The sequence below is a fragment of the Sus scrofa genome, chromosome 14, assembly GCF_000003025.6.
Source record: "Sus scrofa isolate TJ Tabasco breed Duroc chromosome 14, Sscrofa11.1, whole genome shotgun sequence".
Lineage (NCBI taxonomy): Eukaryota > Metazoa > Chordata > Mammalia > Artiodactyla > Suidae > Sus > Sus scrofa.
In genome coordinates this window covers 20,508,352-20,527,374 of record NC_010456.5, presented here as the reverse complement: position 1 = coordinate 20,527,374, position 19,023 = coordinate 20,508,352, and the positions used below count along the sequence as shown (strand labels likewise).

Genomic DNA, 19,023 nt, shown 5'->3' with positions numbered 1-19,023 from the left:
GGGCCGGTCAGGGTGACTCGGGCCAGCGGTCCGAGTCCAGAGACCTGCCTCTGCCCTGGAAATCCAGAATCCAGAGTGTCCCATTCCTTCTGTCTTTGCGGCATGAAGCTGATACCACTCAGAAGAAACCAGACAGAGCCACCAGGTCAGAACTAGTCTACCTGAAGCAGAGCCTGTGCTCAGCCAATCAGATTTCTAATCAGACTGCACTCAGCCAATCAGATTCCAGGGGCATGTGCAATGCTTAGTACTGCTCCCTTGCAATGATTCCCTAACACTCTCTAAGTTTCCTTTATACAAATCAACTTACTTCAGAATTGAGGAAGAAAGGGTGATAACCAACTGCCTTTCAGACTTTCCAACAGTTTCTCTAAATTTATTTTATAAAAATTACTTCAGAATCAAAGGGGTATTCAGAAGCCAAGCTATATGGTAATTCTCTTGCCAACTTCCCCCAAATTTTCCTACATTTCTTGTTTTTCAAAAAAAAAAAAAAAAAAAAAGATTTCAGGAGCTTCTGTTGTGGCTCAGGGGGTTAAGAACCCAACACAGACTCTGTGAGGATGTGGGTTCAATTCCCGGCCTCATTCAGTGGGTTAAGGATCTGGTGTTGCCACAAGCTGCAACATAGGCTCTCAGATCTGGATGCTGGGAACACTGGTGGAAAAATGTACAAGATGGCAACATCTAAAACCAGTTCACACCTGGTGTTGGCTCCAAGGTTCTAGGGTTGCTCACTCATTCAATCAACACTTATTGAGGGTGGACTTTGGGCAGGCACTGTGCAAGGACCTTGGGAGACAGGGTGAAACAGATGACAAGGCAAGGGTCCCTGGGGTGTGGGGGTGGGGGGACAGCTGACACTTCACTGGGGTGAGGACACTGGGGGGGGCAGTAACCAGGTAGCCAGCCCCTGATGGGACAGCTACAGTGAAAGCTAAGGAGAAACTTCAATGACATCATGGGGGCGCTGTCATTAACCCCTACCTCCTGCCCCCTGCCTGGCTCGCCCCAGGCTAACTCTCCTAGGGCACTGCTGTCTCACAAAGGAGGAAGCAGGTCGCTCCACAACTGGCTATCCAGACAAGACTGGGATCCCAGCCACCTGGGCCCAAAGTGCAAGTTTTTCCAGGATCACAGCACATGGTAATGTGAGGCAAAGCAGGTGAAGAGGAGGAAGCAGGTTAGAGGAGCTGGTGAGGGCAACCTGTCAGCAGAAGTGACATCAGAGCTGAGACATAACCAGAGAGCAGCAGTCCTTCCAACCAGGACAGCTTCAGAGTAAGTAAGACGGTGGGTTGTCTAGAACACCACTGCCACTCCACGCTGCCTGCCCACAAGGAATGCTTATCTTTGTATCGTATCTAACTGAGAGATGCTCGATAATTTTTGGTTGGAAAACACTGGGGAAGTGATGGTTTAAGTGAGTGACTAGGAATCCAAATATTACATGACAAATTTAATAAAAATGCAGTTCATCATAAGCCTACAAGACACAATCATGTTTGAAAGTCATCCAAAATTCCCTATTTAGCACTTACTTCATTCAGACATTGGGCTTGCTAAGAATCATGTCATCTTTGTCCAAAAGACCACAAAATGTGAATGAGTCATGAGTCAGCTCTGAATTAACGAGGTTGTTAAAACCCTCCATTTGGTTTTGGGGAAGACATACTCTTAAACAAAGAAACCGCAAGCTACTAGTTTCTTTCTGAATCTTCATTTCGGTCCTTGGCAAAGGAACTCTTGTACACACATCGTGACCAGGTGTCTCCTAGAACAACCTGGGGTTTTCCCAAAAAACATCTACCCCACCCTACTTCCCAGACTGCCCAGGTCTAAAGAGAACAGAGTCCACAGCCCTCTGACGGGGGAAGCCTGACAGCGATCAAGTGATCAAGGCAAGAGAGTCCTAATCTTTACAGCCTGACAGGGGTGGGTGTGTGTGTGTGTGTGTGTGTGTGTGTGTGTGTGTGTGTGTGTGTGTGCGTGCAGCCTGACAGGGTGTGTGTGTGTGTGTGTGTGTGTGTGTGCAGCCTGACAGGGTGTGGTGTGTGTGTGTGTGTGTGTGTGTGTACAGCCTGACAGGGGTGTGTGTGTGTGTGTGTGTACAGCCTGACAGGGGTGTGTGTGTGTGTGTGTGTAGCCTGACAGCGATCAAGTGATCAAGGCAAGAGAGTCCTAATCTTTACAGCCTGACAGAGAGAGGTGTGTGTGTGTGTCTCTACACACACAGGATTCCTGAACATTCACAGAGCTGGCCCTTCCCTCCTCACCACCTCCAACCAGACTCCCCTCGTCTGCTCAAACCCTGAAGAATCTGGTACTTTAATCGATGGCATTTGTGGGCAAGTCGCTGTTTTCTCACCTCCTGTAACGCAGTGGGGGGCGTGCACACCCTGCCGGGATCCTAAAGGCACGTCCACCAGACAGATCATTTACAAATGGACTTTGGTATCCGTCTGTTTTCCTAGTGGGGATGGTCTGACCCTGAAGTGGTTCACAGAGCAAGAGAACGACATTCTTCAGGAAAAATACCCGTTTCTGATTTGCATGGTTAGTTGGCTTCCCTCCATGGGAGGCTGCCTTGTAAAAAAGTTTGTGTTCTGAACACTTCAATTGTGGTACGCTGCTGCCAAGATGTGCCTGGCCTTTTCTGCTCCTAGAGCCTGACCCTGTGCTAATCCCCAGGTGCTAGGAACCTCCATCATGTAGCCCAACATGCAGGGAGCTTCAGACTCCCAAAGAGAGATTTGCTCCTCTCGTCTCAAACGGCAAAACTATGGTTCCAAAGAGGAAACCACTGTGAAGGAGAAGAGGTGGAAGAATGAAAGTGCCCTGGGGCAGCGGTTCATCTTGCCCGCTGAAGTCAGAGTCAGTCATCCTCAGGACTCAACGACTCTGGGTGGATCATCAACGCCTATCTGCAGTTCTGCACCTGCCCAGAAACAAAAGCCCGTATGCTTCTCCAGCCTCACACACCAAGTACTGGCATGTGGCACTGATAATACCTAACAAGTGAAGACAGGCTTTCATTACGAAGCTTGTGGTACCCACGCTCCCCACTGGAACTATTCAAATACTTGGGAATGTGCGTAACTTGCCATGACTGTAGAAGATGTAAACAACGTCCAGGAAGGCTTAATCTGGGTGTTGAGAATTTTTCCTGTTGTATATTTTCAAAGGAGGAAAAAATACGTTAATGAACAGGAACATCTGAAGGGTATGGATAAAATTCAAGGCTCAGACATGGTTCAAACTACCTTTCCACAGGTAGACCGTGGCTAGGCTGACTTTGCGTGAACACTTTGATAATCCGACCTACTGGGATGGAGACTAAATGCTGGCTACAATGACACCATGTATCGTTTTCATTCTCAGAATCACGCCTAAACAAATGCCTCAAATGGAAAGACACAAACGTAAGTGATGCAGTTTTTCTTTTTCATGTGCTTCAGATACATGCTTTGATACCTTCAACAACGGACTTACTTTCAATTCTCTAATTTTTGTGCCTCTTACTTTTTGGTCTTTGCACATGCTGGTGGCCCTGCATGGGGGTTCTTCCTGCCACAGAATGTGGCTTTTCCATCCCTCTGAGGGAAGCCCTATTTACCATCACTAGGAGCTCACTAATTCTTAGAGCCTTCTGTGACCTCAGCTAACCTCATAGGGTTATTTGCCGTGGTATTTCATTCTTTGAAAATGACTTCAAATTTGTTTTCAGCATGAAATTTCTATGCCTGAATGACATGAAAGTTTATGATATATGGTGTAATAAGGCCCTATTGTAAATTATAACTTCCTGGTTCATTTTTAATGTGCATTATTCTTTCAAATAATACAACCATGTCACTTTAAACACATTCCTAAAAAGACTTTGCTGAATCGAGTTGGCCATAACCTTTCTGGGTAAAGCTGATTAAAAGGGGGCAGGGTGGGTGTGGCAAAGTTACTGCAGGGATGGGATGGAGAGGGCCGTTCTTGGCTTACTTCCTGTTTATTGGAGGCTACTGTGCAAATCACTACCCCAGTTCTGAGATGTGGCACATATGGAAGAAACATACAGATACACTCCTCTCCACCTTAGTCAGGAACTTCACCAGCCTTCTGACCCCAAAGCCATGAATGTAAAAGAGCAGCTGCAGGCAGCGCGAGACCAGCAGAGAGCACACGGTCAAGTTTAACAGACACCCAGGTGCCTTTGCAGCAGGACAAAGAACAGAATTTCACACACCTCACAGTTTCCTGGTCCTCAGGAGTCGTTAAGACAGGATGGAGGAATTCTACCCAATGATCTAGAACAGGAGCATTCCTGACATTTGGGCCAAGAGGACTTTTTAAAAATAGGTTTTTGTCTTTCTTTTTTCCCCTAGGTTTTTTTTGTTCGTTTGTTTTTGTCTTTTTCTAGGGCCGCACCTGCTGCATATGGAGGTTCCCAGGCTAGGGGTCTAATCGGAGCTGTGGCCACCAGCCTATGCCAGAACCACAGCAACGCAGAATCTGAGCCTCATCTGTGACCTACACCACAGCTCATGGCAATGCCGGATCCTTAACCCACTGAGCAAGGCCAGGGATCGAACCCGAAACCTCACAGTTCCTAGTCGGATTCGTTAACCACTGAGCCACAATGGGAACTTCTTCCCCTAGTTTTATTGAGACATAATGGACATGTAACACTGCATTAGTTGAGGGTGTACAATACTGATACAACACGTGCATATCCTGAGAAACGACGTGGAGACTCCTGAATACACAGGTTGCAAACTTCAGACTGACTTGCTGAGCAGAACACTAACACAACTGAAGTGTCTACAGACAGACTCACCTCAACATATGAAATTGGAAATATTCCTATTTTGTCTGCCAGCATGCCTTCGGCCCAGTTTTCATCCACTCTGCGAATCACGGTCAGAACATCATCCTGAAGAAACAACAAACATTAGTCCACCTGATCCCAGGAAGCTTGCCGCCAATTTTCCTTTTCAATGTGGGGACTCAGGTTGTGAGCATCCATGAAGGAAAAAGCCTAGGTGTGCCTTTAGGGTGTGGATGCAATAAGCCAATTAACGCAATGGTAACCAGCAGCCAGCCTGGAGACTTTCAGAGCAGAGGGTATAAAACCTTGACCCCTTCACACCAAGGGCTGACAGCTTATTGTGCTGAGACCCCCACACTGCAGCCTCCAACCCTCCCTGCGCCCTGCACTTCCCTTCTAGACTGATTCTCAGGCTCTTCTCACTTTCTCTCTGATAATACACCAAATGCCCATTTACATGCTTAGCCTACTGTTTTTCTTTACCAAAAAAAAAAAACACATTGCTCAAAATTCCAAAGTATTTTATCAATTCAGGAGATACAGTCTTGTGTGCTTTTCCGCCAAGAAATTTACATATAAACTAAGAAAGTAATGATGTTTCATTTTGTTATTCATAATTCAGGGAATTAAAATCCCTGAGAGGCACATATACCCTGAAATGTAGTTTAGAATTACATTTAGGCTCTAAATACGAAAATGATACCACACAGAGCAGCAACCAAAATTATCTTTCCTAGAGAACGATCTATGCACAAGATTACTGACTCTGTGACTCCGAGAAGACTGCCTGCAGATATTTTTAGAAGCACAGTGAGATAGCGCACATAAAACCACAGTATGTTTTTGCAAAGGACTTGAGCTGTTGTTTGAGCATCCAGGCACAGGGAAGGGGCAGCAAGTGGAAGGCAACACTGTCCCAATGTTACCTTTGCAAATGGAAGGCAATCCTTATCGGCTTCCTTGTCTTTGACTTCAAAGTCATAAAGTGCTTTGCACTGAGGTGGGGGCTGAGGTAACGGCTTGATAATCTGCACAAAGTTGGTGGGGAAAAAGCCATGGACCCCGTTGACTTCTCCATGGTACCAATTCTCATCCACCTGTCGCCGCAGAATGATGATGTCGCCTTTGCTGAACTTCAGGTCTCCGGGCTCCTTCCCCTCGTAGTTGTACAACGCTTTGGCACATGGTAACTGAGGTATCCCCTGAAGGAGAGAGAAGAGTTTTAATGACAGATTGGTCCTCAAGTACCTGAAAGTTCAACCGCATTATCATGGTTGTGAAGTCAAGGTCAAATCCACACTGTGCCCAAGGAAGAAAATTTGGCATAAAAACCTACATGTGCATCACCGAGAGCAAACAAACAGCGGACCCCTGCCCCAAGCCTGAGATGGCTTTCTGTTCCCAAAACTGACTCAGCGGGGATTTTGCCTTATTTGGAGTTTTAGTACCTGGAAAGTACCACTGAGTCTGGCTCCCTGGTGTAAAATTCAAAAACTCCTGAGAAACCTTAATTTCCGATATTAAATACTTAACAGGATACATGAGAAGCAGCCAGAAGAAAAACTTAAACAGAAGCACAATTCACTAATTTACTAACTGCTCTTAAACTCAAAGGGTAAGAATCGCAGTCTGACTCTGGGGTACAACTTTTCCAACTACTTTTGTGTTTTCTTTTTAGGGCTGCACCTGCAGCATATGGAAATTATGAGGCAAGGGGTCAAATTGGAGCAGCAGCTGCCGGCCCACACCATAGCCACAGCCACTCTGGATCCTTATTAACCCACTGAATTGGGTCAGGTATCAAACCCTCATCCTCAGGGACACTATGTCAGGTTCTTAACCCACTGGGCCACAACAGGAACTCCTCCAACTGCTTTTAAGGTGGGCAGTGGATCTCACTCCTTTATGAGGGGGGTGACTCTGTGCCAGAGTCTGGAATGGCTGTGGGAAGGATGGTCACCGGCCTGCCCACTGAGTCTGTAACCTGTGACTGAACATAGTCCTTACGACCTATATCCATTTGCTGCACTTGGCTTTCCTGCTGGACTGACATGCTCATGGGTGTGGTTTCCATATTACTGCCCTGCATTAGGGTTTTAAATGACAGCTTTAAATGTGCAAGTGGCCCCGGGCAATGTAATCACCAAATGGACTGAGCAGGAGACCTCCTGGTGGCACTGGAGGAGCCAGTTCTTGTCACTTTAAGGAGACCTCTGGCTTCTTGGAGTCATCACTGCCTACTGCTGACAGAGGGTAAAGGGCCAATCAAACAGATCCAGAGTTAAGTGGCTGAGCAAGACCCTGGGCTCCAGCTCCTCCGTCCTCATTCATTCGCTCATCATCCAGCAAACATCCGTCCAGCTTTCCCTTCTCCCGAGCATCTTGTTGCGAGTAGGCCTGAAGGGGAGCAGGGCACGGCCATGGTCCTGAGGTACAAGGTAGCTGGGCCCCTGGGCTGAGAACAGCTGGGACTTCTTAGGCCAAATAAATCATTTCTCTTTCACACCTCAAGGAAAAAGACAGTTGAAGGAGCTGAGCTCAGCTGGAGTAGAAAGATAAGATGACCACTTCAATCACTCCTGGGGTCAAGGGGATCTCCCAAATTACACATGTGCAGTGAGACTCCTGGGGTCAAAAAAGCAAGGGGGCGCCAGGCCATATATAAGTCCTGATACCATCCTGGCATCCTTTGCTCTGTAATCAATCTTTATCAAAAGACGCACATGCATATTGGTGAGGGTCCTGTGTCCAGGCAGGTGTGGGAATAAAACAAGATAATTAAGAGGTCCTGTTGTGGTGCAGTGGAAGTGAATCCAACCAGGAACCATGAGGTTGCGGATTCGATCCCTGGCTCCGCTCAGTGGGTTAAGGATCTGGTGTTGCCGTGAACTGTGGTGCAGGTTGCAGACGAGGCTCAGATTTGGCGCGGCTGTGGCTGTGGCATAGGCCGGCGGCTACAGCTCTGATTAGACCCCTAGCCTGGGAACCTCCACAGCTGCAGATGCAGCCCTAAAAGGAAGGAAGGAAGGAAGGAAGGAAGGAGAGAGAGAAGAAAGAAAAGAAAGAAAAGAAAGAAAAGAAAGAAAAGAAAGAAAAGAAAGAAAGAAAGAAAGAAAGAAAGAAAGAAAGAAAGAAAGAAAGAAAGAAAGAAGGAAGGAAGGAAGGAAGGAAGGAAGGAAGGAAGGAAGGAAGGAAGGAAGGAAGGAAGGAAGGAAAAGAAAGAAAAGAAAAGAAAAGAAAAGAAAGAGAAAAAGAAAAAAGAAAGAACTGGCTAAAGGTGAACAAAGACCCTGAAGAATCGTGCTAAGTGATTTAAATCACCTCTCCGGTGTGCTCCTCACTTGGGGACACCTGCACCTGTACTCCTCTCCAGGGTGTGTTTTTCTTCTTTGTTTCTGACTTAAATAAATAAAACACTTTTCTGTGTGCTCTCCCTCATGTTGTACTGTGACTCTAACAATAAAATTTGTACCTGTTTTTACAGTTTTTGTCTCCTTGAAACATTCTTACTTTCAGCAGGGACAAGAATCAGGGCAATTATGCTTCTAGCCTCTAGCTGCTCTGGGGGTTGGGATTCCTGGTTTTCAACCAAGCTGCCCATGTTCAATTCCTGGGTAGAGCAGAGGATTAAGCTCTCACCCTAAGTCATCACTCACTGCTGTCTCTCAGAGATCAGTCCCTGAGGATGAGGCACCACAGGGCCAGGGCTGCATGGTGACAGGGAGGCAGGGGCTATGCAGAGTTGTGTGGTGGGAAAATTAAACACTCCTGGAGGATGTGACACAGGGGCCAAGCCTTCAAGGATGTGGGGGTCAGCAGGCAAAGCTGGAGCAGACAGGGCATGGTGTCCGGGCAGGGCTGGCCCTCACGGAGCCCTGGGAATCAGGAATCAGTGCATGCAGGTGGGGGCCTGTCCTCTGGGCTTCTCCACCTCCCTGTCCTTCAGGCAGCACCCAGCCTTGCCTGGCATGAAGCACAGAGGCCGCGGGGAGAACATGCAGGCAGGCCAGTGCTCTGGAGGGGAAAGCGGGTAGCCAGGGGCTGGTGACAGCCAGGCATTGGCTGCACCAGGGTAGTTTATTTTAAGTTTAATCTTTCTACTGCAGTAGAACCACGGACCCTTACTGGCCCCCTCCCCTCCAAAAATGTGGATCAAACTGTCACACCCTGATGGCTACAAGATTTCATAATGTAGTTTTTAAAGATCAGTTTAGGAGTTCCCCGGCAGCCTAGAGGCTAAGGATCTGGCCTAAAGTCACGGCTGTGGCACGGGTTCAATCCCTGGTCTAGGAACTTCTACATGTCGCCATAGGCGCAGCCAAAAAAAAAAAAAAAAATCAGTTTAGTTTTTTGTCAGAGATCAGAGTCTGGCTCTCTTGTAGACCAAAGATTTTTGGTTAAATATTTTTGTTTGGCTCTCACATATTGTGGGCGGCCATCCTGGCCTGGCCCATGCAATGTGATACTCTCTGGTTTAACAGAAGCTATGTCGGAGGAAGTCATGGTGGAGCCTTCCAGAAGTCCTGAGACCCCCAAGTGCCCTGTGAGCTTCGGATCTGGCATTATGATCCTGCCTCTGATGACATGACCCACTGCCCAGCCTTGACAGAACCTTGTCAACGACTGCACTGCAACCTTTGGTTGCCCCAGAAGGGGATGCCCAGCAGGATGCTGATGCTGCCTGGTCCTGGGGTCATGAGTCACGGCCCAGCCTGGGTCCATGTGGGCAAGGCACCTGGCCATACCCCCTCACAGAAGGGCCTCACTGCCTTCTCTCCTTCAGGGCTGATTTCTGGGGTCTGCTGACTACCATTTAAGCATCTTTCCCAAGACACACTTGAGGAGATGACAGTGAATAAACAAGCCGTCAACATCACCATGGGATGGAGCAGGAGGGACAGAGTCAGGGCCAGAGAAGTGACAAGACCTAGAGGGAAGCCACTCCTGGGTGCCAGCTACTGGACCGCAATGGAGCAGCCGGGGCCGGGGTCCCAGCCTGCCACCCACCAGCGGTGTAGTCATGAGAGGTGAGCCTCTCTGGGCCCAATTTGTCCTCCAGGTGCTGTGTGGACAGAGGGAAGGAGCATGTGTAGGCAGGACAGGCCCTGAATGTGACCTGTCACCCACTGCCACGGTCCAGCAAGAAGAGCGGGCCCCCAGGGACACGGGGCACCTGCAAAAGTGTCTGTCTCTGCAGCTGGATGCTCTCCTTTTGGATGAATTCCCACCACAATCACATTTCTAATACAGTCGCTGTGTAATAATGCAAAGAATATTCCTCCCAGGAAGCGGCTGGGATTTCAGTGTGCGAGGCTGAGGCACACGTCTGTTTGGGGTGGAAGCCATTCATCCTCTGCTTGAACAGAAGAAATGACAGACTCGGTGACACGCACTGTTTAATAGGGGATGGCATTTTATGTGTGGCTGTAGCTCATCCTGACAAGGCTAATGCGAGCCCCCGTGAGCCTGCGAGAATTAATTGAAAATCCCATTACCAACTCGGTGACAAATAACTCTATTCACTATCAGGGCCTGTTCTCTCTCGATTTTTCCCCCACCTCAGTGAGCACTGCTGGGCCCCCTCTGTCCAAATCTCTGCCAGCCAACTGCAGGCACCAGGCCCCCAGAACTGCCCCGGACTGCTCCCTGCAGAGACCTGTGTCAAGTTCCCAACCAGCCGCAGGACAGCTCTTTCCTGACAGCCAGTGTGGGGACGGAAGGAACTTATTTCCAGTGGCCTGATGGATGGACTAACCTTTCCACCAGAGCAAACCTTGTCTTCCTACAATTATCCAACACCTCCAATACAATGAGCATCAAGGATAAAACTTAAGGTGACAGCAACATGCATGACTGTCAGCCGAGTGGCTTCCCCAAGGATGTGACCAAAAATTCACTGACTCGCACTGACTTGCCAACCCAGTTCTTTCATGGATCAGTGGCCACAGAGAAGGATTCTGAGGGCTCTGGCCACCTAACCCACCAGTGGGCACCTGTGCCTCCGGCCTGTCCTCTGTGCGCTGCTTTCTCAGCTAAATCCCAAGAGGCCAAAAAGCCAGTTTGTGTCAAACTTCTCCCAAGAAGCTTCCCGTATTAAATAAAACAAATACCATTCTGATTTCAAATCAAGCAAAGCTCACTCATCTTGAAAAGACTTCTTCCCATGCAGACTGCAGGCGATTAAGGATAAACAGTTAACTGGCTGGAAGAGCAACAGGAGGCTGTGTTTTCCTCATGCAGCATCTGGGGGATGAAGCCAAAACCATCATCTGATAGCCCAGAGACACCGAGCCTTCTGGGTCACCTCCCTGCAGAGGCCGGGCATCGTGGCCTCAGCTGGCCCCTGGCCTTCGTGCCTTTGGGGCTTTCCAAACCACAGCCAGGCCAAGGCCCCAGATCTGTAGGGCTTACATTTCACTTGGCTGCACATGAAAGGGAGGCTCAGAGGAGAGAGGGCCATGCTCGCTCTGCAGCTGTCACTCAGGACACCAGCCTCAGCAGAAAGCTTGGCCATCAGGCAGGGGAGGCTTCGTAATGAGATTCTTAAAGTACATTTTAGTAAACTGACTATTCTGTTCATATACGAAAGCATAACTGTGACAGCATAACTGTGCCACCTTTACTTCCCAAATAACTTTTGCTTCTACATCATACATGCAGGTATTTTATGGGACATTAAAATCCTCGTGAGACGGGCACATAGATATTTCTGATGCAATCCTTTCCACTCCATTTCTGCGCCATTAAGTGTTTTTCACTATATCTGGCAATGTGCAGTTTGATGATCTAGCTGAGATCCTAACAGGTAAATAAAACATTCACTGCCGATTTATTTTATGGACTCTAAATGCCAATTCCCAGATATACATGTAAGGGAGCCTCTCTCAATTCAAAATCCTTCATGCATTTCTCACTGCTCCATAAAGTAAAAAAAGATTTAATGACCTACTCAAAAGAGCATCAAGAAGATACTCTTGCCATAGGAATAGCAATAAAATGTGCATAATTTCATAATTTAGTTGTATCTCAATTGGCATGAACTCTGGCTGATTGCAGCTTGACTTTCAAAAACTTTCCAGAAAGAGCTGAGGCAGAAAGAAGTAACAGTAGCAAGCAGCACTACACACAGAGTAACAAGTAGCAAAATGGCTGAGGACATAATTTTTAAAACATGTTCTGTGTACAACAAAACATATCTTGGCTTATCCCTATGAAGTGAAATGTCAGGATAAAATAAGAGCATTTCATAAAACACTGATTCCTTAATGGTGAATAAATCTTAAGTATTGATCTTGAATCTCTGGGTTGGATGAACACTCAAATACAACCTGACCATCCCCGGAACTGTTTTAACTTCGATATGACAAACATCGAAGATGATTATTATGAAGTATTTTTCCAAAGCTATAAACAGCAGAAGGGAACATCATGACTCCAATATTCCTGCAATGGCCCATCTTTTTTTATTTGTTCTTCCTTTACTCTTTACATGTGGAGAGCACCAAGCTGGGGCATCTTGGTCTGATCACTATCTCAAGCTTCCAACCTCCAGGCTACCTCAACGTGCCACATGACACCTTCTCATCAGAGTGACTTCAATCATACCAATTAGCACTTTGAGGATGGCAGGTGTACATGAACAGAATGAAGAAAATCACGTTCTCTTCATTCACATTTACTCCTTTCTGTCTTTATTCTGCTATGCTGCACACCCTTCTCTTGCACACTCATTTTCTTCGGCTTTCTCCTGAAGCAGGCCCTTCCAGCTGCCATCTGTCTCCTCCACCCTGACCTGGCTGGGTTCTACCTGCCATGGAATGCGGTGACAGGCAAGCTGGCGTGGTGCTACTTTTGTGACCTGGGGCCTCTGCTCTTGCAGTCCCCCAATCTTCCTCGCATAGTGTCTGTTCCAACCCCTGACCAAGCAGCACTCAGCCAGGGGTGGTTTCCGGCCTTGTTGTTTTAGTGGCATCAATGGTTTAGGGAGGGGTCGGGGGAGAGAGAAGAGAAAACAAAACTAAGGGCAAGAGGAGAGGAGCTGGGCAGCAACCTGTTACCAGTCTCCCGGGATGCATGCAAACTGACAGATCAGTGTTTACCTAATCGAACACTTAACGAAATGTGAACACATAACAAAGTTAGCTGAAGTCAGGAGATTCTGTTCAAACACCCAGACAGAAAGTGAAGTTTTCCAAACTTAAAAAGAGTGCTAAATGCGTTTCTGGGAACCACGATATTGAGCGATGAGTATACATGGGTGCGGGGTGAGTCAGGCCCACCACGTCCCCCTCCTACATGCCCCAAGAGCCTGGGGGGACCTGGCAGCACAGTTTCACAGGCCACCTTGTAGGGGAGAAGTGGGCCAAGGGGCATTACTCAGTAAATGCCTGTACTTAGGGGATTAAAAAAAACCTAAGGACTAGAGAGGGAGGAAGAGAACCAGTGGCAGGATGATTCCTGAAACTCCGTCAGGCCTCTGGAATCTGGATGCTTCCACCCCCTCCTCAATCAAAGTAACGTCCTAACCAGGACTGTCACAGCCCCCCATTGGGACCCTCTCCCCTCAGCAAGAGCCAGTCTGCTCTCATCTCCCCCTCAAACCTGCCAGCCTCCCTGCTTCCGTCTGAAGGTGTGTGGCCCCCAAACTCATATGTTGAAATCCTGCCTCCAAAGGTGATGTTGTTAGTGGCTGGCGGCTTATGTCATGAGGGTGCGGCCCACCTAGATCGGATTAGTGCCCTTATAAAAGAGATGCAGAGAAACCTCTCTTCCCTCTGCCCCCTAAGGACAGTAAGAAGGTGTCGGCCATGGACCAGGGAAGAGAGAACTCTGTTGTAGATAAGCTGCCCAGTCCATGGCATTTTATTACAGCAGCCTGCATGGACCAAGACGTCCTCCGCCACGACGAAACGCAACAAGGGCGGCCCCCTCTCCTGCCATCTTCCTGCCTGCACAGGGGCTGCAGCTGAGGATGCTGCAACTCGCAAACCCACACTTTTACATCTGTTGTGTGGAATCAGATGTAAATACGGCCAAGATCAGGGAGCGGGGTGGGTCAACAGGATAGGCTGCTTCAGACCAGAGCAGGTGTCCCCTCCTTAGGGGGAAATCAATCCCCCACGCCTGGAGAAGGCACTGCCCTCCTCTCAGCTCACCTCCTGCTCCCTCTAGGCTGTGATGCCCCAGACCTCTGGGGCTGTGGGTGTGCCTCTCTTACCTGGAGCACCTACCACAGCCTGTGCCAACACCCCTTCTGGATAAATAAAAAATGAACATTATTCCTGGTGGGCCGAGTGCCAAAGTCGTGTGGATGGCTAAGTGGGGGGGAAACTTAAAGAGTAAGACACTTAAAAATGATTCTATAATTGGTCAGGCTCCCAGCTTTAAACACACAGACAACACATGTACCCCCGCCCCGCCTCCACACATGTGTGCTCCTTGGGCACAGCAGACCTACACTTTAAAAATTTTTTATTGAAGTTCAGTTGACTTAAAATGTTGTGTTAATTTCTGCTGTGCAACAGAGTGGTTCAGTTACACATTCTTTTTCATGTTCTTTTCCATTATGGTTTATCACAGGAAACTGACTATAGTTCCCTGCGTGGTACAGTAGGTCCTTGTTGTTTATCCATTCTATATATACTAGTTTGTATCTGCTAATCCCAAACTTCCAATCCATCCATCCCCTACCCTCTTGACAACCACAAGTCTGTTCTCTACATCTGGGAGTCTGTTTCTGTTTGGCAGATAAGTTCATTTGTGTCATCTCAGATTCCACATATTCGTGATGTCATGTGGTATTTGTCTTTCTCTGACTTGCTTCACTTAGGATGATCATCTCTAGGTCTGCAGACCTGTCCTTCTGAACTGACCTCAGTGTGTCCTCTGGTGCATGGTGCATGGTGGCCATTTGCAGTGGACACATGGGAAGGCCAGGGGGAAGGAGCTGTGTCACTCCTGTCCCCAAGGGCTGCTGGGAACCTGGGCACACTGAGAAGCATGGGGAAAACCTGGAGAAATGTGAGCCAGGATTGCTAACTGGTGTCTGCTTCAGCGTGTGCTAGAAACAGAACCAAAAACTCAACATGTTCTTGAAGAGGACAGCTGAGTGCTCTGCACTGATTAAATTGTTGGCATTTGAAAAATGTGCAGCAAAGTATGCAGCAAACCACAGAAAACAAAGATTATCCTTGCCAACTCATCTGGTGGTTCCGAGGAAACAGCCACATAGCTGATACACAGCTTTTTTCTTGGAGGGCCTGAAAAGGCGAGTTGTCCGTCTGACAGACAAGCCATTAAAGAAAACAATCTTAGGGAGGTTTCTAAGAAAGAGGGCGCTTCAGAATGCTGTCACTGAAATGAAATGCAGGAAATTCATATCACTTATTGCCCAGGATATTCATTTTCTGTTTCATCACATTTAATAATTGTGATAATATTTTGCAGAGAGCAGGAAAATTTCTTGGGAAAGCTCTCTGCAGTAATGTGAGCTGCCATGTTGAGGAGTCATGGCTGGATGAGGGATATTTCCTGGTAAGAGGATAACTTTCCCTCTATTTGGAGAACACCTGCATTCCTGCCCCAGCCCTGCCTAACCTCCCACTTGCCACTGGAACAGTGGGCGGCAGACAGGGCAAAGCGACACTGCAGGAGGGGCTCTCCGTGGCCCCATCCAACCCTCCCGGAAACCCAGGGAGGCAGGAGGGCCAGAAACACAGAGGGAGGGGGCTGCGGGAGCAGGTTTTAATATTAAACCAGAAGGTTAGGGGAGACCTCGAATTCAACAGCCTGGTTTAGATTTTTTTTTCTTTTCATCCAGCGTTTTCATTAACGTAGTAGAGAGAGAGGCTCGTATAATTTAAATATGACATTAAATATGACAGTTCATAGTTACAGAAATAAAACAACCCTGGAATAGACCCACATTAGACAAAAATGTCAAGGCAATTCAACTGAGGAAAAGAAAGTCTTTTCAACAATGGATCTGGAACAATTAGAAGCCCACATGGGAAGAACTCATTTTGACCCCCTACCTCACATCATACAGAGGAAAGAATTCGAGATGGATCCCAGAATCAAATGTAAAGGCTAAAACGTACGTTTTTCCAGGAGACCTAACAGGATAATATCTCGGTGATGAGGAAGGCCTCCCGCACCCCCAAAATCTTAACCACACATCTTAAAAACTGAACGTCTTCAAAACTGAAAGATTTGGAGTTCCTGTTGTGGCTCAGAGGGGTAGGGACCCGACATAGTGTTCATGAGGTTGCGGATTCGATCCCTGGCCTTGCTCAGTGGGTTAAGGATCTGGCGCTGCTGTGGCTATGGCGAAGGCTGGAAGCTGCAGCCCCGACTCGACCCCTAGCTCAGGAACTTCCATATGCTGCACCCGAGACCCTAAAAAGAAAAAAGAAAAAAAAAAATCAGATGAAAGGCCTGACTGAAGAGGGAGTGGGAAGTAAGGCACTGGAGGAAGGAGCAGACAGCACCGGGTCTCGGTGGTGGGGGACGAACAGGATTTCTGAGATTACAGACGAATTCTATATCCTGACGGGAGTGTTGCTTCTCCAGGTGCAGAGATGCATGAAAACTTGGAACCTCCCAACTTAAGGATTTCCACACTGTAATTCACACAAGGTAAATTTTACCTCAATAGTAAAATGTTTTAAAAAAATCAAGCCATTGGGAGCACACAGAAAAAAATTAGAGATGACCACATGTACCAGACAGGGGACTGTCCACGATGGGAGAGAAAGACACGAGTGTCACAGTGAGTGACAAGCCTCAGTGGCCTGGAGAACACGGCTGCACTGGGACACCAAGAGCTCCACAGTCCAGAAGCAGAGGGGTGCATGGCAGGATGGTCCCCGCTGGGGGGCAGAGGTGGCGGTGTGTCCTGACCCCACACCAGTGGGGCCTCTGGCCAGACACACGGGATACAGCCTGAGCCTCTTGCACAGAAGGACAGATGGTGCAGGGTGTCTGGTGTGCGTGTGGGTGGATGGCTGGGGGTATGGTAAGCCTGCCTATGTCCCACTTTTATGTATACTTAATATTTGCAATTGTGACCACAGACGAGTTGCAGACAGTGAGAGGCTCTCATGGGGCAGCATTAAAGTCACTCTTCAAATGCACAGAATAGTCTCACCAGGGTCAGCAACTTGGTCCTCACGGAGGGAAGACGGGCCAGAGGGGAGTGGGCACTACAAAGCGGGATGAGAGGACAGCCTGGCAGCAGAGGTGCTCACATACTGCCACAGGCCGTGACATCTCTGTCACCAGGGCTCTGAAAAAGCCGACCTTCTCACGAGATGGGTTCTGCTCAAAGGCACAGGAAGGGACTATGACCTTTGAGGCCATCAGACCGTGACGTGATTCCTGATGACAGGGTTTCTGCCTTTCTTGGGGCGGGATCTCCAGGAGGAGGAGGAGGGTGACAGGCAGGGGAGAGGGGCACAAGGACATATTCCTTCAGGATGTGGAATGTGGACCAGATGCAGGAGGCAGGACCAGCTCAGCTACACCCAGGCCCCTATCTCAGCACGAGGTGATGGGACCATGTGTGTCAGCGACACTGCTCCCCAAAGCCCTGTCCGGCTAGTGGACCAAGTACAGACACGAAGTGTAATCATGGGGCAGACAACCTCACACTAGGAAACAAATCTATTACCAGGATGGAAAGTCAGTCCTATGAACCCAGAAGGTCCACTGAAGTCTTTCAGAAACATACAAACCAATGCTATTTATGCTTTGGAATTCTGGTTTTCAAAAAGTATTAAAAGCCCAATCTTATGGCCCTTTGATCTCAGCCCTTTTACCTTTGACTGAGGCTGTTGTAAAATGATGCACTGTCAATCAACTATACTGTAATAAGATTTTTTAATTAAACAAAAAACACAAAAAAAGTAATTGAAAATATTCTGAGTGAAATGAGTGTTACTGAAAAACCCTAATTTCTCCAGTATATGACTTTGTAAGAGAAAAAGAAATATCTATTTGCAATGAATAATTTTATCAACAGATAATTATTTTATTTTTCAAAGATGGTGGCTGTTATTAATTTTATTGTTATACATTTATTGTATTTATTTTTCTTTTCTTTTTGTTGTCTTTTTTAGGGCTGCACCTGCAGTATATGGAAGTTCCCAGGCTAGAGGTTGAATCGCAGCTGTAGGTGCCAGCCTACACCACAGCCACAGCAATGCCAGATCTGAGCCTCATCTGCGACCCACACTGCAGTTTATGGCAATGCCAGATCCTTAACCCACTGAGTGAGGCCAGGGATCAAACCTGCATCCTCATTGACAATAGTCAGGTTTGTTACTAGTAAGCCTCAATGGGAACTCCAACAGATAATTACCTATGTTGCAGCTATGGCAATACCAGATCCTTTAACCTACTGTGCAAGGCTGGGGATCTAACCCTTGCCACCTCAAAGACAACACTAGCTCCTTAACCTGCCATACCACAGTGGGAACTCCAAATAAGCTAATTCTGAGAAGCTTAAATCTCTTATATCTTCCTCAGAAATAGCTAAATGGTAGGATATGAATTATAGGTATTTTCAACCAAAATGAACCATTAATAAAAAGATGTATTATTTTTAATACTTCTAGATGAAATGTACAGCAAAGAATATAAAATTAAGCAAGACTACTTTCAATAAGCACTTACTACGTAGTGCATATCATTCTAATTGCATTCATGATAATAGAAAATTTTGATAATGAGAAAATCAATCATTTGAGAAGGCCATGACAGCAGACTGAATTACAGTTTTAAAAAGCTACTAATATAATTTACAATGTCTATATGTTTTTAAAAAATTGTTGAAACATTCCTTTGGGCAAAGCAACCAGGTCTCCATGGCCACCAGGCTGTGAGCCCCTTGAGTCTGGGACAAAACCTCACTCACCTTTGCACCCTGACAGCCCAACAGGCAGCATGGACTCCACTCAGATCTCACTCCATCCAACAGAGATCTGCCAGGTTAGCTTCTTAAAACATGGTTTTTATCAGACGACCTGTCTGATGAGCCTTTTTCTAACTCCCTTTCTAACTAACCCAGTTCAACCCTTCTCTTTGGACCTCTAGCCCCCAAACAATTTTTTTCAACTACCTCCCACTCCCTTCCAGCCAGTGTCACCACCCTAATCAAACAAGGGCCCCTCTAGGTCCCCTAACACGGTCACTCTTTCTCCATC

At 47.4% G+C, this 19,023-nt stretch overlaps 1 protein-coding gene across 2 annotated transcripts in view; it reads right to left on the bottom strand.

Moving 5' to 3' along the window:
- The window catches only part of SH3RF1 (SH3 domain containing ring finger 1), a 138,656-nt gene that overhangs the window by 31,899 nt on the left and 87,734 nt on the right, over positions 1 to 19,023 (bottom strand). For both annotated transcript variants that reach the window (XM_021072854.1, XM_021072855.1), the window contains exons 3-4: positions 5,746 to 6,021; positions 4,829 to 4,924 (exon numbers count right to left, since the gene is read on the bottom strand). In XM_021072854.1, coding sequence (XP_020928513.1) covers positions 4,829 to 4,924; positions 5,746 to 6,021 — 372 coding nt within the window. The remainder of the gene's footprint in view (positions 1 to 4,828; positions 4,925 to 5,745; positions 6,022 to 19,023) is intronic.